At 39.0% G+C, this 25,196-nt stretch overlaps 10 protein-coding genes across 10 annotated transcripts; 3 read left to right on the top strand and 7 right to left on the bottom strand.

The window, feature by feature from the left end:
* Positions 1 to 895: 895 nt before the first annotated feature.
* Positions 896 to 1,644, bottom strand: LOC131676385 (histone H1B-like). Its single transcript, XM_058955453.1, has one exon. It carries the CDS (start codon positions 1,611 to 1,613, stop codon positions 945 to 947), a length of 669 nt encoding a protein of 222 aa, XP_058811436.1. The 5' UTR covers positions 1,614 to 1,644; the 3' UTR covers positions 896 to 944.
* Positions 1,645 to 7,237: 5,593 nt separating this feature from the next.
* LOC131676384 (histone H2B-like) lies at positions 7,238 to 7,660 on the bottom strand. Its single transcript, XM_058955452.1, has one exon. The coding sequence runs from the start codon at positions 7,638 to 7,640 to the stop codon at positions 7,266 to 7,268; it is 375 nt and encodes a 124-aa protein (XP_058811435.1). The 5' UTR covers positions 7,641 to 7,660; the 3' UTR covers positions 7,238 to 7,265.
* Positions 7,661 to 7,861: 201 nt separating this feature from the next.
* On the top strand, positions 7,862 to 8,319 carry LOC131678391 (histone H2A). The gene has a single exon (XM_058958531.1). The coding sequence runs from the start codon at positions 7,902 to 7,904 to the stop codon at positions 8,274 to 8,276; it is 375 nt and encodes a 124-aa protein (XP_058814514.1). The 5' UTR covers positions 7,862 to 7,901; the 3' UTR covers positions 8,277 to 8,319.
* A 1,089-nt stretch (positions 8,320 to 9,408) lies between these two features.
* LOC131678381 (histone H3) lies at positions 9,409 to 9,890 on the bottom strand. Its single transcript, XM_058958469.1, has one exon. It carries the CDS (start codon positions 9,848 to 9,850, stop codon positions 9,440 to 9,442), a length of 411 nt encoding a protein of 136 aa, XP_058814452.1. The 5' UTR covers positions 9,851 to 9,890; the 3' UTR covers positions 9,409 to 9,439.
* Positions 9,891 to 10,072: 182 nt separating this feature from the next.
* On the top strand, positions 10,073 to 19,532 carry LOC131676027 (uncharacterized). Its single transcript, XM_058955153.1, has 4 exons — positions 10,073 to 10,401; positions 16,336 to 16,711; positions 17,152 to 17,170; positions 19,218 to 19,532. Exons 1-4 carry the CDS (start codon positions 10,095 to 10,097, stop codon positions 19,530 to 19,532), a joined length of 1,017 nt encoding a protein of 338 aa, XP_058811136.1. The 5' UTR covers positions 10,073 to 10,094.
* Positions 11,425 to 12,181, bottom strand: LOC131678373 (histone H1-like). The gene has a single exon (XM_058958457.1). It carries the CDS (start codon positions 12,143 to 12,145, stop codon positions 11,477 to 11,479), a length of 669 nt encoding a protein of 222 aa, XP_058814440.1. The 5' UTR covers positions 12,146 to 12,181; the 3' UTR covers positions 11,425 to 11,476.
* Positions 15,117 to 16,117, bottom strand: LOC131678385 (histone H2A). The gene has a single exon (XM_058958486.1). The coding sequence runs from the start codon at positions 16,074 to 16,076 to the stop codon at positions 15,702 to 15,704; it is 375 nt and encodes a 124-aa protein (XP_058814469.1). The 5' UTR covers positions 16,077 to 16,117; the 3' UTR covers positions 15,117 to 15,701.
* Positions 16,317 to 16,744, top strand: LOC131678386 (histone H2B-like). The gene has a single exon (XM_058958502.1). It carries the CDS (start codon positions 16,341 to 16,343, stop codon positions 16,713 to 16,715), a length of 375 nt encoding a protein of 124 aa, XP_058814485.1. The 5' UTR covers positions 16,317 to 16,340; the 3' UTR covers positions 16,716 to 16,744.
* LOC131678387 (histone H3) lies at positions 18,577 to 18,993 on the bottom strand. Its single transcript, XM_058958518.1, has one exon. It carries the CDS (start codon positions 18,985 to 18,987, stop codon positions 18,577 to 18,579), a length of 411 nt encoding a protein of 136 aa, XP_058814501.1. The 5' UTR covers positions 18,988 to 18,993.
* Positions 19,533 to 21,180: 1,648 nt separating the features above from the next.
* On the bottom strand, positions 21,181 to 21,816 carry LOC131676026 (histone H1B-like). The gene is made up of 2 exons (XM_058955152.1): positions 21,648 to 21,816; positions 21,181 to 21,461 (listed from the first exon to the last, which is right to left on the bottom strand). The coding sequence occupies exons 1-2, from the start codon at positions 21,814 to 21,816 to the stop codon at positions 21,181 to 21,183; spliced, it is 450 nt and encodes a 149-aa protein (XP_058811135.1).
* Positions 21,817 to 25,196: the final 3,380 nt, after the last annotated feature.

The raw sequence follows: 25,196 nt of genomic DNA, 5'->3' as shown, positions 1-25,196 counted from the left end.
TTTGACATATCTATTCTCTTTAGACTTTTCGAAAGCGATGGAAACAGTTTTCTTTAGTTTGGAAACTGTGCCCTATTTTTGGCGCTGTTGTACAATATCAATTGTGTTTCGAGTAATACAATTCAAAATTTAGACGCCCTTTAGCAACGAATCGAATATGAGCGTGACTTACGTAACAAACTACTTCTGTCGTTTGGCAAGTGAGCTACTCTCAACCGTTCACTCTGTTTGGGAGTACTAACATTTCACTGATTCAAATGCAGATGGGACATATAGGAAAACTGAGATTCTTGTGCTAGCAAAACTCTAGTAAGAAAACTGCGGAGAGAAAAACATAACAACATAAAACACACGTCCAATGTTATAAGGATAGGCAATGTTCGATTGGATTCGTTTTTTGACAGCTAAACGCGAATCCAATCGATCCAAAATGGAGTCTCCGTAGTTCTCTTTCTAGAGTTTTTCTAGTTTGTACCGGTGACGGAAGACTATTTAGAATTTGAGTATCGTTGAAAATTGTGTATTTACATATTGAATAGAATGTAACGATGAAAATGTAAGTGAAATATTTTTTCTTACCTGTGAAGCAACAAATTTAAATAAACAATGGAAGGTATAAAGTGTCGTTTTCGCTTAATATGTGAAACAAAACATTTCATCCAATATATTTAACGAGCATAGCACGGAAAAGAAGAATCTTCGCCTTATTGCTTTAAAATGTTACATTAATTTGTATTATCCCTTTTGCAAAGGAATATTAAAAATGGGGTTTACTGCGATATTATGAAAATGGATATTAGGAAGAAGAATGTTTGTGTAAGCATTCGTTTTTTGATGGAAAAATATCATTGAAATTCTTTTGAGAATTAATTGATAGTCCTGAAAAGGACTGTTTTGTATTATTATGCTGAGCCAGCAAATGCAATAGTTTGCATCAATTGAATTTACTTCTTGGCAGCTGCTTTCTTTGGAGCATCTTTCTTGGCTGGTGCGGCCTTCTTTGGCTTTGGGGTCTTCGGCTTGTTGGCTGCGGCTTTCGATGGCTTGGTGGCTTTCTGTTTGGGAGCAGCTGCCTTCTTAGCGGTCTTTGCAGGGGCTGCCTTGGCTTTCTTCGCAACAGATTTCTTAGCGACGGCGGCTTTTGGTTTCTTAGCCTTTTTCTCGCCAGCTGGTTTCTTCGCAGCCGCCTTTTTCTCTCCAGCAGCCTTCTTTGGCTTATTGGCGGCAGCAGCCTTCTTCGGCTTTTTCTCACCAGCTGGTTTCTTAGCATCGGTTTTAACCTTGAACGATCCGGCAGCACCAGTACCCTTAGTCTGGGCAAGCTTTCCCTTCTCGACACCCGATTTCAGTGCTTTCTTGATGAACGGTGCCAGCTTGGCGACGTCACACTTATAGTTGGCTGCGATGTATTTCTTGATGGCCTGCAGCGATGAACCGTTGCGTTCCTTCAGGGTTTTGATGGCAGCTAGAACCATATCATTCACTGGTGGATGGGTCGATGGCTTCTTCGGTTTAGCAGGGCCGCTTTTGGCAGCCTTGGCTTTCTTCGGAGCCTTGGCCGGAGAGGCAGCAGCAGGGGCCGCAGCAGCAACTTCGGTAGCGGTTTCAGCCATATTATCTCACTATTTCTCTTGGAAATGTACACGAACTTTGACGGAAAATATACGAATGAAGTGGGAACTTTAGATTTGTTTATACCCGGTTTCATCGACCGTGTTAGGGAATGCTTATGCATGGCGGTTGAGATTGCTGTTCGGGTGGTGGAGATATTTTTTCTGGACTATTTTTTAAATTTAGTATTATTCGAATCATTGATAGTTTACATTTTTCAAGAATTTAATTTATATATGATGCAATATTTGGGCTTTCTAAGTAATTACACAAGTGCATTCAAATCGAAGTATATATGAGGGAAATGACAATTTATTGTTGACTATTCACGACATTTTGAAACTTATTTGCATAAAATACTAAAATAGTTAGATTCAAACAATAAATATACATTTGAAATACTATTTACTAGAAAGACAAATGTTTTCTCTTTAAATTAATACCGAATATGTGCACATGTTTTGAATCACAAACCGAGGTTATTCGATCCAAATTCCTACCTTTTATGTGGCCAAATACTTGCTGCTGAATAAAGCTGCTTGATCTAAATGTTATTTAAAATAATACTTGATGGAAAATCCACAAATTCATTATTTTGCTAAATTAACTGCGAATATACTAAATCAGACTTTTTTATCAATATGGATTATTTGAAATGTAATTACGATTATAGATACGATTCAACCTTATTCTGGAAATGAACAGCATATGCTTGACGGATCGGGTAGGTTCGCCACGGTTCACAAGCAACTTTTATACTGCACGGTAATAGTCTCTAACAGCTTCAGTAGAAGGTTTTGGCGAGGAAGGGCAACTCACTGATATTCGGCCAGCAGACTGGACAGCATAACATATTCTATTCCACGGTAACTCGTACTCCGAATGGAGTACTGCTGTACTCCGAATGGAAGTACAGAAGAGTTCAGACAACAGCCTAAATGGTCTTTGTACCCCTTCTGACACACATGATCATTTCTCAACAGATCCAGATCGAGATATAATCGTTTGGCATATAGAATGGAACCAGGTGCGATGACAGGCAAAGGAACGGTATTCGAGCGCTTTAATGCACATCTGACAATTTTGTGATAACTAAGCATCGACGGATGAGAAACTCCGGTGACTCGGAGAAACGTGAATGCAGGTATACTACTCATTAAAATATGGTCGATCTGTGTAACATTCACTGACTTAGAATGGCTAAGGGTGGTATAGTCTCGCTATTGTACCGAACGTGATAAAAATTCTTTCAAATATACTCGACGTCATCAGCAGACAGATCAGTACCAACCAAATGGGCATTCAAATCTCCAAGGACCATAACGTGACGCTGTAATGTCCGGGGCCAAGAAACTTAATATCGCTAATAAGCGAGCTCCGGAGATGGTCGACCATTAGAACTTCGAATGTAGGTTGACATAACTATCAAAGGAACTCCAAAGAATCCACATAGGTATGAACAAGAGCTGGCACTAACACATCTGAAGAACTATCTAAACACTTTTGTAGAATTATCTAAACACTTTTGCACCATAATAGCGGTACCTCCGCCAAAACGATCTGGTCTGGACTCATGCCAAGAAATATGATTTTCAGCAAATCCTTTCTGTGGCGTATTCTCAGTTACATAGAGATTGTAAAATTAACAAAGAAAAATCGAAATTTCGATCAAAATCGATTTTTTGAAACCATGAGAGTAGACCATGACCCTCTTAAGTCTTTAGAACTAATTAGAGAGACCACAGCAGTATGCTAAACAAATTTATTTTTTATTTGATTGATTTTAGTTTTATGTAGTTTCGAGTCCAATATCAGACAAAAAATAGAGATGAATTTGTACACAAGGCGCATAGACACTAAGCTGATGGCGAGAGGACCGGCTCGAAAAGCAAAAAAAAGGTTGGCAATAACGGTTACAGGAAACGACAACGAACAGCCTCTCGGTACTCCCGCAATTCCAAGTGGGTCTGGAAAACCCTCAAGGAGGTTGGAGTTACTGCAAAGATAAAAGCGATTGGTTACGACACAACTGCAGCAAATTCAGAAGTTCATAATGGAGGTGTTAATCTAGTGGAACAGGAGATCGGAAGAAAATTGCTTCACTTTCCCTGTCGACATCATGTTTTTGAGCTTGTTTTGAAGGCCGTCTTTAGAGAAGCTTTTGATGAAAAACCAAACGGTCCAGAAATTACAATTTTCCGGAGATTTTAAAAGCACTGGCACAACATCATACCCAGCACATTTAGGCCATTAATGAATATCAAGAATGTCGCAAAGTTGAAAGGTGGACTTATTCGGACTGCGGAGCAATATCTCCGAACGTTGGTAGCGCGCGCAGATTATAAAGAACTCCTTGAACTAGCCTTGATGGCCATTAAGCGTTAAGGAATTCGGCGGTCGCGTGTTGAAGATAAAAGCTCCCGGTAAATAGAATTTCAATTTCAATACGCTGAAGTGAAATTAAATACTTTTTGTCTATTTCTAAAGCTCTGCATAGAGCAAGATGGATGGCAAGAGCTATTTATTCTTTGAAAATATTCCTGTTGCGTGTACAATTCGTGGTAACATGAGAAGAGTTAAGTTCATTGCACAGGATCTCGCAAAGATCTTGAGTTACTACAACGGTTAAGTGAGCATAAAAAGGTGATTGTCAACCGTGTTGCCGTAGAGAAATTTCGAAGACATTTGGACTATTTAGGGGAGCAAAATGTAGCTCTTGCCTTTTTCGACGACGAAGTTTCACCTGAAACAAAAGAAGAAATGATTAAAAACTTGAACATTGAAAGAACAAAAATAAGCGAATTCGACAAGCTACATGAACTTGTTTCAGCCAATTCATTGTCATTCTTCGAAACAATGGAAATACCGATGGAACTTTTGTTCAATGTAGACCCGAAACGATGTACATTTGAAGATTTTCGGAATGCACAGATAACCTGCCTTTTAAATTATAATTTTGGTACCCAAAAGGAGCAGCAAAAACAGGAATTGTTATTAAATGTGTTCGATAGTAAGAGAAAATGTAGTAAGCTTACTAAACGTGGTATTCTTGAGCAAATAGTTTATCTTTTTATCTTCGATCATTGTTTCTGTTAGTGTTTTGTTTCTTATTGTTACATTTAATCGTTATAATTAATATTTTTAATAGTATTAATGATCATTATTAAGAAATTTATTTACCCACTGCTCTATGAAACCATGTGACAAATTAAATCGTCTATAAATCTATAATCATCTATAATCTATAATTATAATATGAATATTTAATAGAATATTATTTTACTTTACCGGATTAGAATTTGCTCAAATATTAAATGACACATTAAACGAATGTATGAAAAACATTTCTTTAGTGACAATTTAATTGAAAAGGAAACTTGAAAATAGATTCGAGCTCATGACCTTATGATTGGTAGTTCTGAACGCTACTGGAACCGAATAGTTATTGAGATAATTATGATACAACCACCAATCATAGTGGTCGAGTCCTAATCCATTTGATGTATGTTTAGATGAATAGTGCAAATCGTGGTCGATTTACCCCAACGCGAGATACTGCTACTAAAATGCAAAAAACTATAAAAATCGTTTACAATAAAAACATGATGTATGGAAGAAATGCATATAATACATAAGAATCTTTTCAGTAATTCAGTTTTTTGACATGGAAATTACATGCCTATTAGCCGTATGTTTTCATAGTTTTAGAATTCATTTAGAATTCATAGTTAGAACAAATTTCAATTGCAAAGCTTCTAAATAGTGTTATTGTTGCGAAAACGACTATGTTCATCTGATAAAACCTGTGGAGGAGTGTTCAAGGAAGAATTTCTATTGATTTGTTTTGATATGCGATTTTTATAAAATTTAATTATAAGTAAACTTTCTATGAATACACAGTCAAAAATACGATTTTTGCTTGAAAACACCTCCTAACCATGGCATTTGAGCCATTTTTGGTAGAAACATCTAAATTCAAAACTAGAACAAGATTTTGAGCTGATCAATGCAAATTTTGGAACTTTTTCAAAATGTGGAGAGGTCTAATAACACGTTAAACCTACAACTCCTCTGAAGAATGAACGAAGAAGAATCACAAATTGACCCATGACAGGCAGAGCTCGTCGACATAATCAGTGATTAAAGTAATACCAAACATCTCCTTGTACTTTACAGAGAAACAGAAAGTGAAATCCAAATAAGGAAATCTAAAAAGGAAGCTGTAGGATGTACAGTTTAGGAACTCGTGGAAACAGCGAAGAGAAGAATGATGACTAAAAGCCCAAGATCAAGGAAATAAGTAATTACGGCAGCGGAAAGGTGCATAACAACTACTAATAACAACAATGATACCAAATGAATTTATTCACATGCGCCAATTCATCCTAGTTTAAACTTGGGTTGAGGGGAGGCACGCATTTTTGGAAGGATTAGAAATGCTCATCAGTCCCACTCTACGCCAAAAATGTACTATAAGGAAGAATGTGATGGGATAATAAATTCCATTTTAGTTTCAGATAGCAGAATACTGCAAAATACCGTGCCTTTTGGCTCAATGAGTCAATGATCAACCAAAGACTATGAAATGGAAACATGCACGATATGAAAAAAACATTACTAGTCTACTCGATCACCGTTTGAAGTTATTAAATGTAACATAGTTAAAAACACTACCACAACATCCAATTTAGCCAATATGTATCTTACAATCTATTTATTTCACTCATGTATATTTCTCTATATCATTTTAGTATTTCGTCTATTATTGGAGAAGTAAAAACATTAAGTGGAAGCAGAGAAATAGTAGTGCTTCACATATTGGAAAATAATCATTTGAACTAAAATAGTACAATGTTTTATTAATGGTAAGACGAACTCTAAAAGCACTAAAACAAACAAAAAGAAATACAAGGTAAAGTGCAAAGGGTGAGAAAAAATAATTGATGAAATCGGCGGACCTAGAAAGAGCTTGCTATTAGATACAAATAGAACCAAAAAAGAAAATATAACATATACGTTGCAACTCTTCGGAAGAAAGGCTCATTCGTCTTTTCACCAAATGGCCCATGACAGGCAGAGAGCTTCGATAAAACCGGTTAATTCCCTCGTATCTTACAGAGAAAGCAAGAAGTGAAATCCACAAAGCAGAATTCATGGAAAACAGCGAAAAGAAACTAGATAACTAAAAGTCCAAGATCGAGGAAAAAAGGGAAATACACATTAATATTCTGATATGAATATTGATAAATTGGTGGTAAATACCATCGTCAAGTTAAATAATGGAGACGTAAAGGTAAGAATGCATAACAATAAATAATAATAACAATGATATCAAATGAATTTTGCGTTGCTTGCTGCTATGATGGTTGCGTCATTCTTCAACTGAGCCGCCTTCTCGTTACTCGAGTAGCATTGACAAGAGAAATAGGCTGCCACCAGTTGGTAAAAATCACTATTCTGAATTGTCTCTTCCCGAAATAGTCAATATACATTGGGTATCGAGGGAAATACACTACATTTTGGATTTCTCGTCGCAAGTTTATTCATTTTATCATTTTTGATTTGAAGGTAGAGGAAAATCCAGTTTGATTCTTTGGCGAAAATTTGTTGGCCCTGAAAAGGGCCGATTATTCCGATGCAGCGATAAGATGAATTTACTTGGAGCTAGTATACTTAGTGACAGCTTTGGTGCCCTCCGAGACAGCGTGTTTGGCCAACTCTCCCGGCAGCAAAAGACGAACGGCAGTCTGTATCTCGCGGGAAGTGATCGTAGAGCGCTTGTTGTAATGAGCCAGACGAGAAGCTTCTGATGCAATGCGTTCGAAGATGTCATTAACGAAGCTGTTCATGATGCTCATGGCCTTCGAGGAAACTCCGGTGTCTGGGTGAACTTGCTTCAACACCTTGTAGATGTAGATAGCATAGCTCTCCTTCCGCCGTTGCTTACGTTTTTTCTTGTCTCCCTTCACAATGGCCTTCGTTGCCTTGCCAGCTTTTTTGACTGCTTTTCCACTTGCTTTCGGTGCCATTTCGACAATGGTGTTATGCTTTCCGGTGCTTGAAAGAAACTAATGTTGAAGCCATGTATGCTAGTCCTTTTATACTCACATCGAAAGCATCGGATGCTCGTCCCCTTTTTTATGTTTGTCAAATATAGCTCCGTCAGCCCTACCCTAGTGATATATGATGCACATTGAAACGGGTATATAACGAGGGTCTATCCAGGTACTTGGCATCAGTATACCTCTACTTCAGTTAAAAGTTGCTACTCTATTCGAAAACAACACATCATGTCTGGACGCGGTAAAGGAGGCAAAGTTAAGGGAAAGGCAAAGTCCCGTTCCAATCGTGCCGGTCTTCAGTTCCCTGTGGGTCGAATTCACCGTCTGTTGAGGAAAGGAAACTATGCCGAGCGTGTTGGAGCCGGAGCACCCGTCTATCTGGCAGCTGTGATGGAATACCTCGCTGCCGAAGTATTGGAATTGGCAGGAAACGCTGCCCGTGACAACAAGAAGACAAGAATCATCCCGCGTCATCTGCAGCTGGCCATTCGTAACGATGAGGAGCTGAACAAACTGCTCTCTGGAGTGACCATTGCTCAGGGCGGTGTTTTGCCAAACATCCAGGCTGTGCTACTGCCCAAGAAGACCGAGAAGAAGGCCTAAATCGAACGCTGAACCAACCTATTTACAAACCGTCCTTTTCAGGACGACCACATATTTGCGATAAGGATGAAATTGAAATTGTTTCCGATGGAACAAAAAGACATGCTACACAGGAGCACAATGCTGAGAATTTACTCAAAAATATTTATTGTCGTTTTAAATGAAATAGTTGAATTTTTTCGACCTTTAGCTTCTCTAATGTAAAATTAAATGGAAAACGGTAAGAGTCCGTTATTTCGAGAAACACATTTTGTTAAATTGCGGCATATTACCGATTACTTCATATTATTTTGTTGAGTAAGTGATCGGTTAAAATTGTGCCACACCTTGTCACTGCGTGGTTTCCAAACTTTAGAATAACACCTTGAATCAAATAACTCCATTTAAATTAGTGATGGAATTTGCCTTTCGACTTTGTCTCATCACAAACCGACATTAACTTAATGACAGGATTATGCTAACGCCAGATTGGCGCTAGTTCCCAAAACTGAGACACTAATTGTGTTCATCAGCATACCCCTATTCAAGAAAATTACCGAAGTTTTTATCCACTAAAGAGAAATATACCTAGCATAGTGCATCTTGAAGTGGCTTACTAAGCCAAACTAAATGTTTCGTTTTCTTCACAATTTGGATCTCCGTTTTTGGAGTGTCAAAGGTGATTTCGCAAATGTGGTTTTTAACAATTTCCTCCTTAGTGGAGAAAAATGTATTTTTACCCAAATTTTTGTTCACTGCAAAGAAATATAGCATTGATAACTCCATGTTCAAATAAATAAGTATTAAATCTTGTGTAAACCGGTGAACGAATACCCATTTGAATACTAGCGCAATCATACCAGTATATTCCAAACTAAAAGTATAACCATGTCTGCCATTTTGAATCTGTGATCAACCGTCAATCCATTCAAATTCTATAGCCCATCTGCCGGCGAATATCGATCTTACCTTTGAACAGAGCTTAATTTGTACAGAACGCAAACGTTCGAAATTGTAGTGTTTTCTGTTTCCAAATAGTATAGAGCGGGATTCTTAATGCCAAATGCCAAATCAAACTAAAATATCACGGAAAATTCAAGTTTTAACTCTTAACCATTGAATTTGTTGGCCCTGAAAAGGACCTTTGTATTTTTGATAATGAGATTTAATGAAAGCTGATAGTCTTAAGCACGTTCACCACGGATACGACGAGCCAGCTGAATATCTTTTGGCATGATGGTGACTCGCTTAGCGTGGATAGCGCATAGATTAGTATCTTCGAATAGGCCAACCAGATAAGCTTCACTGGCTTCCTGTAAGGCCATAACAGCTGAACTCTGGAAACGCAAGTCGGTCTTGAAATCTTGAGCGATTTCACGAACTAGGCGTTGGAAAGGTAGCTTGCGGATCAACAGCTCAGTCGACTTCTGGTAACGACGGATCTCACGAAGAGCGACTGTTCCCGGACGATAACGATGAGGTTTCTTCACTCCACCAGTAGCAGGAGCACTTTTGCGAGCAGCCTTCGTCGCCAGCTGCTTGCGAGGAGCCTTTCCTCCAGTTGATTTACGAGCAGTCTGCTTGGTACGAGCCATTGCTTTTTGTTGGTTGATGTCTTCTAGGTAACTGAACACGATGAATATAAAACAAAGAATGAAACACTCAGGCAGCCATCACCCCTCTTTATACTGGCTTGGTCCGCACGGAACAGCCAATCAGCGAAGAGGAACGAAAAAAACATATCCTCTCGTCGACTATATAAAGGACACACGTAACGGCAAAAAGCATCAGTTTCACTTCAACTGTTCGGACTGAAAGTAGCATCAATAAGCAGAGAATATGACTGGTCGCGGTAAAGGAGGAAAGGGACTCGGAAAAGGAGGTGCCAAGCGTCATCGCAAAGTTCTTCGTGATAACATCCAGGGAATCACCAAGCCCGCCATTCGCCGTCTGGCTCGTCGTGGTGGTGTAAAACGCATCTCCGGTCTGATCTACGAGGAGACACGAGGAGTGCTGAAGGTGTTCCTAGAAAATGTCATCCGAGATGCAGTCACCTACACTGAACACGCCAAGCGCAAGACCGTCACCGCAATGGATGTCGTCTACGCTCTGAAGCGACAAGGACGCACTTTGTACGGATTTGGAGGTTAAATAACTAGAACTCACTTGGAACTGCTTAAAAAAGGCCCTTTTCAGGGCCACCGAAATCATTTTGAAGAATTAGTTGGCATTTTCTATTTCACAAACTGTTTCTTCCTAGGAAGAAAGTCAATTGGGTTAAACCCAAGTTTGGGCATTTAACTAGTTTTGATGAGTTGGATTTTTGTGTTTCGAATTATCATCTCAGTTCGACTTACCCGTTAGCTAGAACCTACGGGTGGCTTTTTAAAACTGTAATGAATTAACAGAAGAGAAAGTAAACAATGAGATATGTGTTTCTAAAAAGCCTCGAGAATCATTATGATCTTACATATCTGTTGTTTTTTTAGACTTTTGAGAAGCGATGGTAACAGCTTCCTCTAGTGTGGAAACTGCCCCATTTTTGGCACTGTTGCAAAATATCTATTAGGTTCGAGTATTTCAATTGAAATTTAGACGCGCTTTAGCAGCGAATCGAATATGGGTGTGACGTACGTCACAAACTACTTCTGTCGATTAGCAAGTGACCTATTCCCTACCGTTCACTCTGTTTAGGAATACTAATAAATCACTGACTCAAATGAAAATGGGACATATTACACGCAAACTATTTGTCCCGGTGACAGAATACTTTATTCAGATTCTGAGTATCATTGAAAATTGTGTATTTGCATATTATCTAGGATATAATAATGAAAATGTAAGTGTAACATTTGTTCTAACTTGTAAAGCAACAAATTTACAAAACCATAGAGAGTATAAAGCGTTAAGCATTGAGATATGGTTTTTTCGCTAAATGAGTGGAACGAAATATTTTATCCAACACATTTAACGAACAAAGCACGAAATAGAATTTTTTTGCTTTATAGCTTTAAAGTGTAATATTATTTTCCTTATCTCTTTTGCAAAGAAATATTAAAGATGAGGTGTACTGGTTAATAAGGAGCATATTGATTCAAGAATTCGTTATTCGATGGAAAAAATCAATCCAATTCTTTTGGGAATTATTTGGTAGTCCTGAAAAGGACTGTTTTGTGTTATTATGCTGAGCCAGCAAATGCAATAGTTTGCATCAATTGAATTTACTTCTTGGCGGCGGCTTTCTTTGGAGCAGCTTTCTTGGCTGGTGCGGCCTTCTTTGGCTTCGGGGTCTTCGGCTTGTTGGCTGCGGCTTTCGATGGCTTGGTGGCTTTCTGTTTGGGCGCAGCTGCCTTCTTGGCGGCCTTTGCAGGGACTGCCTTGGCTTTCTTCGCAACAGATTTCTTAGCGGCAGCAGCTTTCGGTTTCTTAGCCTTCTTCTCGCCAGCTGGTTTCTTGGTAGCAGCTTTTTTCTCTCCAGCAGCCTTCTTTGGCTTTTTGGCGACTACAGTCTTCTTTGGCTTTTTCTCACCAGTCGGTTTCTTAGCGTCGGCCTTAACCTTGAACGATCCGGAAGCTCCAGTTCCCTTAGTCTGGGCAAGCTTTCCCTTCTCGACACCCGATTTCAGGGCCTTCTTGATGAACGGAGCCAACTTGGCGACGTCACACTTATAGTTGGCGGCGATGTATTTCTTGATGGCCTGCAGCGATGAACCGTTGCGTTCCTTCAGGGTTTTGATGGCAGCTAGAACCATATCATTCACTGGTGGATGGGTCGATGGCTTTTTCGGTTTAGCAGGGCCGCTTTTGGCAGCCTTGGCCTTCTTCGGAGCCTTGGCCGGAGAGGCAGCAGCAGGAGCCACAGCAGCAACTTCGGTAGCGGTTTCAGCCATTTTATCTCACTTTATTTCTCCTGGAAATGTACACGAACTTTGAGGAAAATATACGAATGAAGTGGGAACTTTTGATTTGTTGGTGCTCGATTTCGTCGACCGTGTTAGGGAATGCTTATGCATAGAAATTAAAAACTACTGCTCGGCAAGTGTAGATAATTTTTATGCACAAATCCTTTAAATTAGTATTTTTCGAATCATTATCAGTTCAAATCCTGCAGTAAATTAATTTCTATTTGATGCAATGTTTGGGCAGTCCTAACATTTACAAAAGTGCGTTCACATCGAAATATATGTGCAGGAAATTACAATTTATTATGCGCTATTCACAGCATTATGAAACTGATTTGCGAAAAATAGGTAAATTTTCACATTTGAACAATAAATATTCATTTGAAATGCTGTTTGTTTAAAAGATAAATGTTTTCTCCTCAAAATAGCATCGTACATGCGTTTGTTTATCAATTCACTAACTGAAATTATTTACTTCTAAATCATACCATTAATGTGCCAAAATATTTGCTTCGGCATCTAGATTTCGTGTGGGTCCCTGCATGATTGAATTGTTAGATATTATTTATTTCTTGCCAAATCTACAAATTAATTAGTTCTAAATACACAGGAGACATTTTAAATCTATCTTTAGTATCAGTACTATGGCTCTAAATTTGGAATTGAAATGTAAATCTAATGCCATTCGCTAGTTGAATTTACTTGCATGTATGATTAGATGTATGATCCATTGTTAATTTACTTTCGAGGTTCTTAAATATAGGATTAATATTCAGAAAATCTTTTTGTTTAGAAGCCCTTTTATTGTATTACCAATGCATTCCCGCGGACACGATGAAAATGCCACAGTTTAATCGAATTCACCAATTGTATTTTTGGAATTAGGCTTAACCACAGTTTATAGACAACAGTTACACAAAGAGTGAAGTCAAAAAAGTCTACCTATAGAGCACAATTGGAATCAATCTCTGACACCTCTGTAGCAAAGCTGGATTCTAGTTTTGCTCGATAGGTAGACATTTTGACTTCAATCTCTAATCACTCTGCGTACCTTTATACTAAAACCTTTGGACTTGTTACATGTTACAAGCTTCCTGAGAAAGGCATACCCACAATGAGGTCAATCGGAATTAAACTTGACCAAATACTCTAATACTTTCGAAACTATATTCCAAAATTTGCTCTCTGATTTCAGCAAAATTTTCATCAGCTGAAAGACGCAGCAATACAAGATACGAAAAGCTCAGTAATTTGAATTTGATGCATTTGACCGATTAACTTTGCTGAAAATTCAGCAATTGTAATTGTAAAACTGCTGAATTGCAGCAAAATGACGCTGTCAAATGAATAAATTCAAACGGCTGCATTTTCGGCATATAGAACTGCTAAATCTTTCAGTTGATGCAAATAGCGAAAAAAATGGTATGTAGGTATCAAAAGATCACATAAACGGCCTTGGGCAAGTGAACAAATCTATTTCCTCAAGCCCTACAAGTCCCGCAGACCTGATAATATTCTTCCAATATTTTTAACGACATTCAATTAGCTAGAGATTATTTAGTGGGGAATGTTATGAAATTTTAGAGCCATAGTACTCCAGTGAGAACAAAGAAGCGTAATTTTGAAAAACTAGAAGTGGAAAGTTCATTAGGAACAGGCTTGAAATCTTACAGACTTCTGTCTTCTGCTGGCAGGAGTCGACCTTAGGTAAAGTTACTACGAATCGCTCAAGACTACCAACTTGTCTCACGGCAAATTCAAACAAACCTGTCACAAATCAGCAGCTTTGGTCACGACAAACGTATGATTAGGGAATATAAGACAACTGTCAAATTACAGTTCGAGGGAAAATTTCGTATACACTGTTATTGACCTAGCATAGTTCACAGCAGCCAACGAAAAGCAAGCTTTTCTCTTCTGTTTAGTATCAACAGCTGAGATTGGCGAGTTATGGTTTGTCCGGATTCTTCCCTCAAAGCTAACTTCAGCAGTTGTCCTATACGCCTTAACCCTTAAATGCGCAATGTTGTTGTAATACAACATTGCGAAAACCATCTTAAAGCTATCGTAGTAACGTATTAAAGCATAAACCGGAAGATGAATTCCAGTTTTCGGTATACTGGCAGAAACATTTGTGTAACGGCTTATGCGATTGAGTCCTGTACCAAAAGTTGTAAACCGAAGCAAGTCTCGACAAACATATGATTAGGGCATATAAGTCAACTGTTAAATTTACTTTGAAGGAAAATTCCGGACAAACCGTTACTCGTCAATCACAGATGTTAGTAGTAAACAAAAGAGAACAGTTTCCTCTTTCATTAGCTGCCCTAAACTGTGTTCGGTCAGTAACGGTTTGTCTGGAATTTCCCTTCAAAGAAAATATTCACAATTGGCTCTTACGTCCTAATCATATGTTTGTCGAGAAGCGTTTCACGTTTTGTGCCTAGACTGAGACACTTGTATCCAGGTTGCGACTGTCAGCATCAAAATAACAGCCCAAATCAGTTTCAGCAAAAACTGTTCACCCAAATATCAACTAGTCGAAATAAAAAAAAATCTACTTTTTTGGTTGAAATTCTAATCAATCGTTATTCTGTGCACATTCCTGCCGAATTCCAATTAAAAAGGGCAAGTTGCCGGCAAACGGAGGGCTTTTTGACATCTCGAATGCGCTAATTGCCCTTCAATTTGCCGACAAATTGGGAGCAACTAGGGAGATATTTCCAATACAATATCTGGGTGATTTGCCACCGTCATTTTCTAATCTCTCTATACAACCTTAAATCGCCTCCCGAATGCGCCATTTAATCGCCCCAAAACGCCTATATCAAAATTGCAAACATTTTCGGATTTGATATGAAATAATAATATTGCCACATGGTTTATATCACATTCCAATGCATTTTATTTTCCAGTTAAACACGAAAGTTTTTCACAATCTTAAAAACTAGATCTTAACAACAAGCTAGAATAAATTACTCGACGTTGTAACTAAAATATTCCCGTCAATCCATTAGATTATAGACCATTTTGTATCGAAATAAACTAAACTTGCTATAGTCTCATGCTCAAATGTCGTATGGATTACCGCTTCGCATAACATTAGTGATTCTAAAAATTAGTTTTTTTCGTGTGATGAGTTTTTATTATAGACCTTTATGATTAAGGAAACTAATCTTTTAGTAATCTGGTGAAACAAAATGTACTGGAAAAAAAGCATCCTAAAAGAATGGATTCTTTGAACGTCCTCAACATGATGCTTCTGAGTATCATGTCAATGGGTTTTTGAATAAGTGTATAACTAAGAATGCGTTGTAAACAGTATTTTTGACAACGTATTTCGATGATTCCAATTGAATTGATTGACTCATTTCAGAATGAGTAAGTATCAACGAGCTGCATTTTAGTGCATATGATCCCTACTCTGAGATTCTATTTCCGTAACAATATGTCCCATCGGAAACAATTTCATTTTCTTCTTTATCGCAAAGATGTGGTCGCCCTGAAAAGGACGGTTTGTACAAAAGTGGGTTCAGCGTTCGATTTAGGCCTTCTTCTCGGTCTTCTTGGGCAGAAGCACTGCTTGGATGTTTGGCAGAACGCCGCCTTGAGCAATAGTCACTCCAGAGAGCAGTTTGTTCAACTCCTCATCGTTGCGAATGGCCAGCTGCAGATGACGCGGGATGATTCTGGTCTTCTTATTGTCACGGGCAGCGTTTCCTGCCAATTCCAACACTTCGGCAGCGAGGTATTCCATCACAGCCGCCAGATAGACGGGTGCTCCGGCTCCAACACGCTCGGCATAGTTTCCTTTCCTCAGCAGCCGGTGAATACGGCCCACAGGGAACTGAAGACCAGCACGATTCGAGCGGGACTTTGCCTTTCCCTTAACTTTGCCTCCTTTACCGCGTCCAGACATTTTCTTTGTTAGAGTTTGGTTTCACGTAGCAACGTACTGCAATAGAGCGATACTGATGCCACTTGCCCGGAAAGACACTCGTTATATACCCGCTGCAATGTTCATCAACTACGGAAGGGTGAAGCTACGAAGGAAATGTAACGGGAAAACATAAAAAAGGACGGGCTTTCTTTTCACTTTGAACGAGTATAAAAGAGACACGGCATACCATGTGTACTTATCAATTCGTTTGCAGCATTGTAAAAACATTATACGTCAGTTGAAATGGCACCGAAAACCAGTGGAAAGGCCGCCAAAAAATCCGGCAAGGCAACGAAAGCCATTGTGAAGGGAGACAAGAAAAAGCGTAAGCAACGCAGGAAGGAAAGCTACGCTATCTACATCTACAAGGTGTTGAAACAAGTCCACCCGGACACTGGAGTCTCGTCCAAGGCCATGAGCATCATGAACAGCTTTGTTAACGACATTTTCGAACGCATTGCTAACGAAGCTTCTCGTCTGGCACATTACAATAAACGCTCGACGATCACTTCCCGCGAAGTACAGACCGCCGTCCGTTTGCTGCTGCCAGGAGAGTTGGCCAAACACGCCGTCTCGGAAGGCACCAAAGCCGTCACCAAATACACCAGCTCCAAGTAAATTCTTCTGACTATTGCACTAAAAACTCGGCCCTTTCACGAAGAATCAAATTAAATTTTCATTTTCAAAAGTTCTACAAAAATGAGATCTTTGTTTAAAATTGGAATGGTGTGTCTATTTTCACTCTAATGGAGGACCATGCATTATTTTTCCATTTCTGTGAAGCAATAAGTGACGTTAAAATTGTGGAATACTTGTGTCTGCACGAAACAAAAATGCAAAGAAGAAACTCCTGTTTTGGACATACCATTTGAGTCAGTGCGTTGAGCTGTTCTGACAATAGCTTCATATCGATGAGATACCAATAGGAATGGGACGACAATGAGCTCAACTTCCTATCCGGTGTATTGTTGGGAATGTGAAAAAAAAAATGATTTAAATTGATCTTCACCGAAGTACGTTACAAATGTTTAAATTTTCCATGTTTTTGTTTCAGTCTGTGCGAACTTGCGCAGGTACTTTTTCTCAAACAAAAGGTAATGTTATATGTACCAAATTTTCCACGGGTAGGTTAAAGAAAATAATCGGCGTCAATGCGTAGCTTTATTACCTGAGCATATGGCACTATAGAACCCGTTGTGTACAAATCGTTCCTTTCATTGCCATATTTCTAATAAATCAGGAGTGGTAGAAGCACGTCGTTGCAAAAACCGTCAGTACAGTACTGCTATTTTATAGCTACCCGAGCATCATCAAAACATCAAAATTACAGCAAGTAGACAACGTACTTTGATATCAGGCATCAAATCGAAATCTTATTTTGATATCGGTTTAAACTTTTTCATATATATGACATCATATTTTGATCTCACTTTGATGTGCTTACATGCTTTGCGTTATTTAGAAAAAAATGTTTGTTTCTATTTTTTTGACAAGCATCAGGGGATAAATGATTTGTTTCGTTCCACGTTTATCCCTTGAAGATGGTGCTAACCCGCATCAAAACCTCGGGCAAAGAATAACGTTTTCGGTTCTGTGGTGACTTGACAATCAATAACACTTCTAAAGCAATTTAATGTTGCGTTATTATAATTTAATGGTCCCTTTATTAAGTCCAAAGTTATAAGCATTTGTTATAAGCATTTGAAATTCAACAGAAAAAAATATTTTATTTCAAATGATATATTTGTTTTTATTATTCATTTATTTTCTACACAGTTGATCAATTCTGATATGAACATTGGAAATGCTGCATAAATATTAATCAAATTTGAGAAACTCAAGAAATGTATGCTTACCCGAAATTATAGATAAGTTCAGAAAAAAAGCGCGGCGTAGCTTTCATTCCTCCCATCCGCCATTTTTGCCATGCCATTTCACACATAGCACAAGCATAGGCAAAACACTTGAAAGTGAAATGTAATGTTTATGAAATCCAAAAGAAAAGCACTATGCTATGAAGCGCAGTGAGTACTTGATTAGAACGTGTGGATTATTTTCAGTGTAGATGTATAGCTGTCGGCTATTCTGAAATCTCTTGATGACCACCCTTGAATTAAGTTCTATTTTTATTTTTTTGTGTTTCGAATTCATCTCGTCAGTAACTAGCACCATCTGGGTGTCTAGTTAGACGATGTATCTAAACTAGTACCCAAAGATCACCCTTGAATCCACTCAAACCCAATAGCACATCTGTCAGTAATAATCAAACGTACTCTTTAATAGACCGTTATTTTTCACAAAATTCAAGCGTTTGAAATGGGCGTCTGTTTTTTGTTTCCAAATAGTATAGAGCGGGAAATACAAAATCAAGCCTAAAAATCAAAAATCAAAGAATATTCAAATTCTAACTCTTTAACAATGAATTTGGTGGCCCTGAAAAGGGCCGTTGGTTTGTGGTCGATGACATTTAATGAAAGCTTTAAGCACGTTCGCCACGGATACGACGAGCCAGTTGAATGTCTTTTGGCATGATGGTGACTCGCTTGGCGTGTATAGCGCATAGATTGGTGTCTTCGAACAGGCCAACCAGATAGGCTTCACTGGCTTCCTGCAAGGCCATAACAGCTGAACTCTGGAAACGCAGGTCAGTCTTGAAATCTTGAGCGATTTCACGAACCAGGCGTTGGAAAGGGAGCTTTCGAATCAAAAGCTCAGTCGACTTCTGGTAACGACGGATCTCACGAAGAGCGACTGTTCCCGGTCGATAACGATGAGGCTTCTTCACTCCACCAGTAGCTGGAGCACTTTTACGAGCAGCCTTTGTCGCCAGCTGCTTACGAGGAGCCTTTCCTCCGGTCGATTTACGAGCAGTCTGCTTGGTACGAGCCATTGCTTTTTGTTGGTTGAGTTATCTAGAACTGAACGCGATGAAGATAAAACAAAGAATGAAACGCTCAGGCAGCTATCACCCCTCTTTATACGGGCTTGGTCCGCAAAGCAAAGCAAAGAGAAACGGAAAAACATACCCTCTCGTCGACTATATAAAGGACATACGTAACGGCAAAAAGGCATAAGTTTCACTTCAACTGTTCGGACTGAAAGTAGCATCAATAAGCAGAGAAAATGACTGGTCGCGGTAAAGGAGGAAAGGGACTCGGAAAAGGAGGTGCCAAGCGTCATCGCAAGGTTCTTCGTGATAACATCCAGGGAATCACCAAACCCGCTATTCGCCGTCTGGCTCGTCGTGGTGGTGTGAAACGCATCTCCGGTCTGATCTACGAGGAAACACGAGGAGTGTTGAAGGTGTTCCTGGAAAATGTCATCCGAGATGCCGTTACATACACTGAACACGCCAAGCGCAAGACAGTCACCGCAATGGATGTCGTCTATGCTCTGAAACGGCAGGGACGCACTTTGTACGGTTTTGGAGGTTAAATAGCTAGAATTCACTTGGATCAATATAAAAAGGCCCTTTTCAGGGCCACCAAAATCATTTAAAAGAATTAGTTTGCATTTTCTATTTCATAAACTGCTTCCTTCTTGGAGCAAATTGGATTGAACCCAAATTTGTGCATAAAGAAGCACATACCTAACTTTGATAATATTGGATATTTATGTTTCGAATTCTCATCAGGATCCGACGGTAGTAACTGATTGCCAAGGCTAAGACTGGTAGAAATATAGCATATTGAATATTGCATTGGCTTGCTAAGCCGAACCAAATTTTAATTTCATTAGCTCTCGTTGGCTTAAATTTTTTCTTTAGGGCAACATGACGCTTGACTAAGGGTTTGCTCAGAAACACAAATTGGATCTCCGTTTTTAGAGCTAACGTCAATCTGGCGCTAATTTAGTTTTGGCACTAAGTTAGTGTCAGATTCTGATGAGACGAATTCGAAACGCAAATCCCATAAATAATTTATTTAAATTTTTAGTCAAATTTAAGCAAATAGTGTTGATAATAAATTGTTATTCGTTGAAACGTTAAATTGGTTATGGAATTTGCGTTTCGACTTCGTCTCGTGTCTTATTCTTCTCATTCTTCACTAATTGCGAAGAAAAATAAATTCATTTTAAAGCTGATGAGAACTAGTGATATCGAAACAAGCCAATGCAAGATGCACTACACACCTAAAAATAAAGAAATTTAAACGACATGTAAATAAATACGAATGTAAACATACAAAGCTTGAATCAAAAATTTAATTGAAAATTATGCTGAATTCGATGCACTCACTGGGAGCATCAAAAAGCATATGATTTTTTTCATTTTCGTTCGTGTAACATTACATGTAATTTATTTTACAGCAATATAGGATTAAAAATACATTTAAGTGCATTGGTATCCCGTTTAATGAAACTGCAATAACAAAATTCGTTGAAGAAAGCACGACAAATTGTGTGTATTTGTTGTGGAACTTAATTTTACATTTATACTCATGCTCCAAATATGTGCATGAAAATAAATTTAAAATCACAAAATATTTTTTTTCTGTATATGCTGTATTTTTTCTTAATGGAGAAAAATTTGGGTAGAAACTATTTTTTCTCCACTGAGAAGAACATTGTTTAAAACCACATTTGTACGTTAAGGGTACAAAACCATTTTTGGAGCTTGCGTTAATCCGACGCTAGCCTAATCCTGTCCCTAAGTAAGTGTTGGATTCTGATGAGACGAAGTCGAAAGACAAATTTCATACCTAATTTAGTTATAGGATAGGCTTTGTGCCCTTAATGCGCAAATGTGATTTGAAATAATTTATCCTTAGTGGAGCAAAATTAGCTTTTAACCAAATTTTTCTCAACTAAGGAGAAATATAGCACAGGTGAAACATTGTCAATTTTACTAGAAGGGGGCGTTATATAACATTTGACATTATAAATTGAATGATGAGAGCAAGAACAGTTTTTCAACTCTTCCCGCTTTGTAACTATAGTATTAATTTGTGTTACCCACTTTGCGAAAAATTATTGTTATTCCATGGAAAATATCAAATTCTTTTGAGAATTACTTGGTAGTCCTGACAAGGACTGTTTTGTATTATACTGAGTCAACAAATGCAATAGTTAGCATCAGCTGAATTTACTTCTTAGCGGCGGCTTTCTTCGGAGCAGCTTTCTTGGCTGGTGCAGTCTTTTTAGGCTTCGGGGTCTTGGGCTTGTTGGTGGTGACTTTCGATGGCTTGGTGGCTTTTTGTTTGGGAGCAGCAGGGGCTGCCTTGGCTTTTTTCGCCACAGATTTCTTAGCGGCAGCTGCTTTCGGTTTCTTAGTCTTCTTCTGACCAGCTGGCTTCTTGGCAGCTGCTTTTTTCTCTCCAGCAGCCTTCTTGGCGGCGGCAGCTTTCTTCGGTTTTTTCTCACCAGCTGGTTTTTAGCGTCGGTCTTAACCTTAAACGATCCGGAAGCGCCAGTTCCCTTAGTCTGGACAAGCTTTCCCTTCTCGACGCCCGATTTCAGGGACTTCTTGATGAACGGAGCCAACTTGGCGACGTCACACTTGTAGTTGGAGGCGATGTATTTACTTGATAGCCTGCAGCGATGATCCGTTGCGTTCCATCAGGGTTTTGATGGCAGCTAGAACCATATCATTCACCGGTGGATGGGTAGATGGCTGTTTCGGTTTCACAGCACCTCCTTTGGCAGCCTTGGCCGGTGAAGCAGCAGCAGGAGCCGCAGCAGCAGGAGCCGCAGCAGCAACTTCGGTAGCGGTTTCAGCCATATTATCTCACTTTGTTTCTCTTTGAAAGTATACAAAGTATCGACAAAAAATATACGAATGAAGTTTCAACTTTTGGCTTGTTGATGCTCGGGTCCGTCGACCGTGTTAGGGAATGCTTATGCATGGCGATTGAAAATTTTTGTTGGGTCGATGTAGATAATTTTTTGGTTATCTTTTAAAATTAGTATAAAATGTATCATTTATTGCTAAAACTGCAAGAAATTAATTCGAATTTGATACAACATTTCTGCTTGCCAAATATTTACGCAAGAGAATTCAGATAGTAATGTATGTGGTGGAAATCACAAATTATTATTCACTATTCACGATATCATGAAACTGATTTGCGAAAAATAGTTGATAATCACATTCAAGCTATTAGTAAGCCGTTGACAGACTATTTGTTAGAAAGACAAATTATTTCTCTTCAATTTAATACCGAATATGTGCACATGTTTAGAATAATAAACCTAGATTATTCACTCAAAATTCCTATAACCTTTTATGTGGCAGGACTTACTTTGGAACAACTTAAAATTATCTGAGGCTCTGCCTGATTTTAATTTTAAATATTTTTTTGGCTCATGGCTACTCAAAAAATTAATTAGTTTGCGAAATGCACAGGGGACATACATAAAAATCGGACGAGGAGTCTCCTTTGTAAGATTCGGATAAAAGACCTTCAGTATAAAAATCGGAAAAAATTATCCGATTCTTACAAAGTAGTTTTTGTTAGCCGACATTTAATCTTGTACATCACGATATACGGATGCTCCTGCGTACGATTTATTTCATTTTAACCGGTTTTTATACAGGAGCTTGCCGAGTTTAATGGGTGTGAACTTTTTAAGCGAATCTTACGCTGAAGTATATTTGTCCGATTTTTACGCCAAAAGTTTATTTCCGATTTTGATATTCTAATCTATTTGAAACGGGTTTTATGAAGCAAGTTCTGTCTTTGCAATTTTTATTTTCGGTTGCTCAATCATTAGATTTTTATATTTCATGGATCACAAACTCTTCTTTAAAGACTTTCATTTTTATTTTATGGAAAATGGGAGATTTCTTTTACATAACTGATTATTTTTGTAGTTTTACCGTTGAAATTTTAAGCCTGCCAAGAAACGGCGATCATTTTGACTGGTTAAATTTATCTTGCTAACAATGTTTCACTTTCGGCAAAATTCCAGTTTTTTCTAAAGTAAACGTTATCATGTCTTGCACACATTCCTTTCGTGTAACCGTGCCCCCCTTTATATCCGTTCATCTCTGCTACACATCGGTCGATATGCATATATATGGTACTGATTTTGTATGCCGTTATCGGGTTCACACACCCAAAATCCGACGGAAAAGTTTCTATTACTTTTGAGTCAGATTCTATTATCATTTTGGTAATAGACCACGTCATTGAGCATTGCAATACTAACCACATATTACCTTAAAGATACTATACGGTGATATGGCGAACTTCAGCAGTTGTCCGTATATGTGTCAACCTCGGCTCTGTTCGTATATGGATTAATTTGGTCGATTCCTGTGATTGTATTAGTACCGAGCTAATCCAGCCGGAATTTTGGTTGGTTTCTGTTGGAATTATGGCTAGCGTCTGCCGAAATACAGGCAGAAACTACCTGGTCTTCCGGATTTTCGTCTGGGGATGTTGCATTGACTCCGTTTTATGTCCAGACCCCAAATCCGGGATGAGTCACGGTTCCGGACCAGTCCATGGATCCGAACTATTTGAGTCTGAATCCGGACTAGTTACTGGACCTAACCCTTATCAGGTCCGAACCTGAGCAAGGCCCAGACCTGGGTTTAGATCCACACAAAAAGCTTAAAAATTAGATTGACGGATTAGTGAAATCAACGTAAGTGATAACATCAACGATCTATGGGAGTCAGTCCATGGAGCGATGAGCACAACAGCACGAGAAGTGACAGGCACTGCGCAACGACGATCGAGGGCTGGTTGATTCGATGTGGAGGGTCAGAGGAGAAGATCGTTGCTAGAAGCAGAATGTTGGTGTCAGCTACCCGATGTAACAGAGAACAGTACAAGAAAGCAAGAGCAGCCGAGAAACGAACTCACCGCAGAAAGAAAAAACAGTACGAAAAACAAGTTATTACTGACGCGCAAGAAAGCATGGAATAGAACGATGTGCGGAGGTTTTACGAAACTGTGAATGGTGTACGGAGAAAAACAGCACCATCACCCGTCATGTGCAACAACCAAGAACGTAATTTGCTCACAGAGAAAACAAAAGTGGCTACTAGGTAGAAAATTAGCTTTGAGAAGCAAAGAAGTATCAAAGAACAGCGCAAACATTAACCATGACGGACAAGCTGTGGAGCCGTCTACACCATATAAGGTCAGAAAAGCTATCAAGGAACTGAAAACAACAAAGCTGCGGGGAACGACCAACTCCCGGTTGAATTTCTTAAACACGTCAGTGAACATCTATATGAAGTCCTACTCCTCATTTGCTCCCTCTTTAAGAAAGGGCATAGACTGAAGTGCTCTAATTACCGAGGAATAACCCTTCTTAATTAGGTATACAAAATCATGTCCCGTATTTTGTTCAACAGATTGAGACCGCTTGAGTCCTTCCTCGATGAATACTAAGCCGGTTTTCGTGTGGATTGATCAATGACAAATGTTTAACCTCAGATAAATTCTCGATGAATTCTGGGGGTAACAACTTGCAGACACATCATCTGTTCATAGATTTCAAGGCGGCGTACGATCCAGTGAAACGAAATGAATTATGGCGAATAATGCTAGAACATGGTAAAACGACTGATTCGTGTAACACTGGATAGATCTAAATCAAGTGTAAGAGTTGCGGATGAAATTTCGACACCCTTCGTAACCTTGGATGGATTGAACCAGGGTGATGCACTGTCGAATCTACTGTTCAACATAGCGCTTCAGGGAGCGATTAGGATAGCTGGTGAGCAAGGAGAGGTACCATCATCACAAGATCACACATGCTCCTGGGCCTTGCGGACGATATCGACACTATCGGGATTGATTGACGTGCCGTGGAGAAGCATTTGCGCTTTTTAGGAGGGAGACAGCTAGAATTGGACTCATGATTAATACTGGCAAAAAAGTACATGGTCGCTGATAAACAACGTTGGTCCAGTAGTGTTTTAACGTTGCAAAAGGCTTAGTGTGGAAGTTTTCTGTGACTTAACTTTTTGTTGGTTCCAACAGCATGAATTACAAAGTTACTTTGCGCTCGTCCGGACATGCCGCAGACTCAGGTGATTCGCATTTCTAATGCCAAAAGATCCTGACTCCTGCGGTAGCAGACAAAGGGTTAAGTCGCTGGGAAACTCTAAGCTTGCTCATATGACCCTATTCCACGCTCTCC

Source organism: Topomyia yanbarensis, chromosome 1 (genome assembly GCF_030247195.1).
Source record: "Topomyia yanbarensis strain Yona2022 chromosome 1, ASM3024719v1, whole genome shotgun sequence".
Classification (NCBI taxonomy): Eukaryota; Metazoa; Arthropoda; class Insecta; order Diptera; family Culicidae; genus Topomyia; species Topomyia yanbarensis.
This window is presented reverse-complemented; position numbering and strand designations above follow the sequence as displayed.

Excerpts from the sequence above, each read along its gene's own strand:
- LOC131676385 (XM_058955453.1), bottom strand. The coding sequence starts at position 1,613 with ATGGCTGAAACCGCTACCGAAGTTGCTGCTGCGGCCCCTGCTGCTGCC.
- LOC131676384 (XM_058955452.1), bottom strand. The coding sequence starts at position 7,640 with ATGGCACCGAAAGCAAGTGGAAAAGCAGTCAAAAAAGCTGGCAAGGCA.
- LOC131678391 (XM_058958531.1), top strand. The coding sequence starts at position 7,902 with ATGTCTGGACGCGGTAAAGGAGGCAAAGTTAAGGGAAAGGCAAAGTCC.
- LOC131678381 (XM_058958469.1), bottom strand. The coding sequence starts at position 9,850 with ATGGCTCGTACCAAGCAGACTGCTCGTAAATCAACTGGAGGAAAGGCT.
- LOC131676027 (XM_058955153.1), top strand. The coding sequence starts at position 10,095 with ATGACTGGTCGCGGTAAAGGAGGAAAGGGACTCGGAAAAGGAGGTGCC. Across the intron at positions 10,402-16,335 it reads CACTTTGTACGGATTTGGAG|TTGAAATGGCACCGAAAACC; the intron begins GTTAAATAACTA and ends ATTATACGTCAG.
- LOC131678373 (XM_058958457.1), bottom strand. The coding sequence starts at position 12,145 with ATGGCTGAAACCGCTACCGAAGTTGCTGCTGTGGCTCCTGCTGCTGCC.
- LOC131678385 (XM_058958486.1), bottom strand. The coding sequence starts at position 16,076 with ATGTCTGGACGCGGTAAAGGAGGCAAAGTTAAGGGAAAGGCAAAGTCC.
- LOC131678386 (XM_058958502.1), top strand. The coding sequence starts at position 16,341 with ATGGCACCGAAAACCAGTGGAAAGGCCGCCAAAAAATCCGGCAAGGCA.
- LOC131678387 (XM_058958518.1), bottom strand. The coding sequence starts at position 18,987 with ATGGCTCGTACCAAGCAGACTGCTCGTAAATCGACCGGAGGAAAGGCT.
- LOC131676026 (XM_058955152.1), bottom strand. The coding sequence starts at position 21,816 with ATGGCTGAAACCGCTACCGAAGTTGCTGCTGCGGCTCCTGCTGCTGCG. Across the intron at positions 21,462-21,647 it reads CATCAAAACCCTGATGGAAC|CTGGTGAGAAAAAACCGAAG; the intron begins GCAACGGATCAT and ends GCTAAAAACCAG.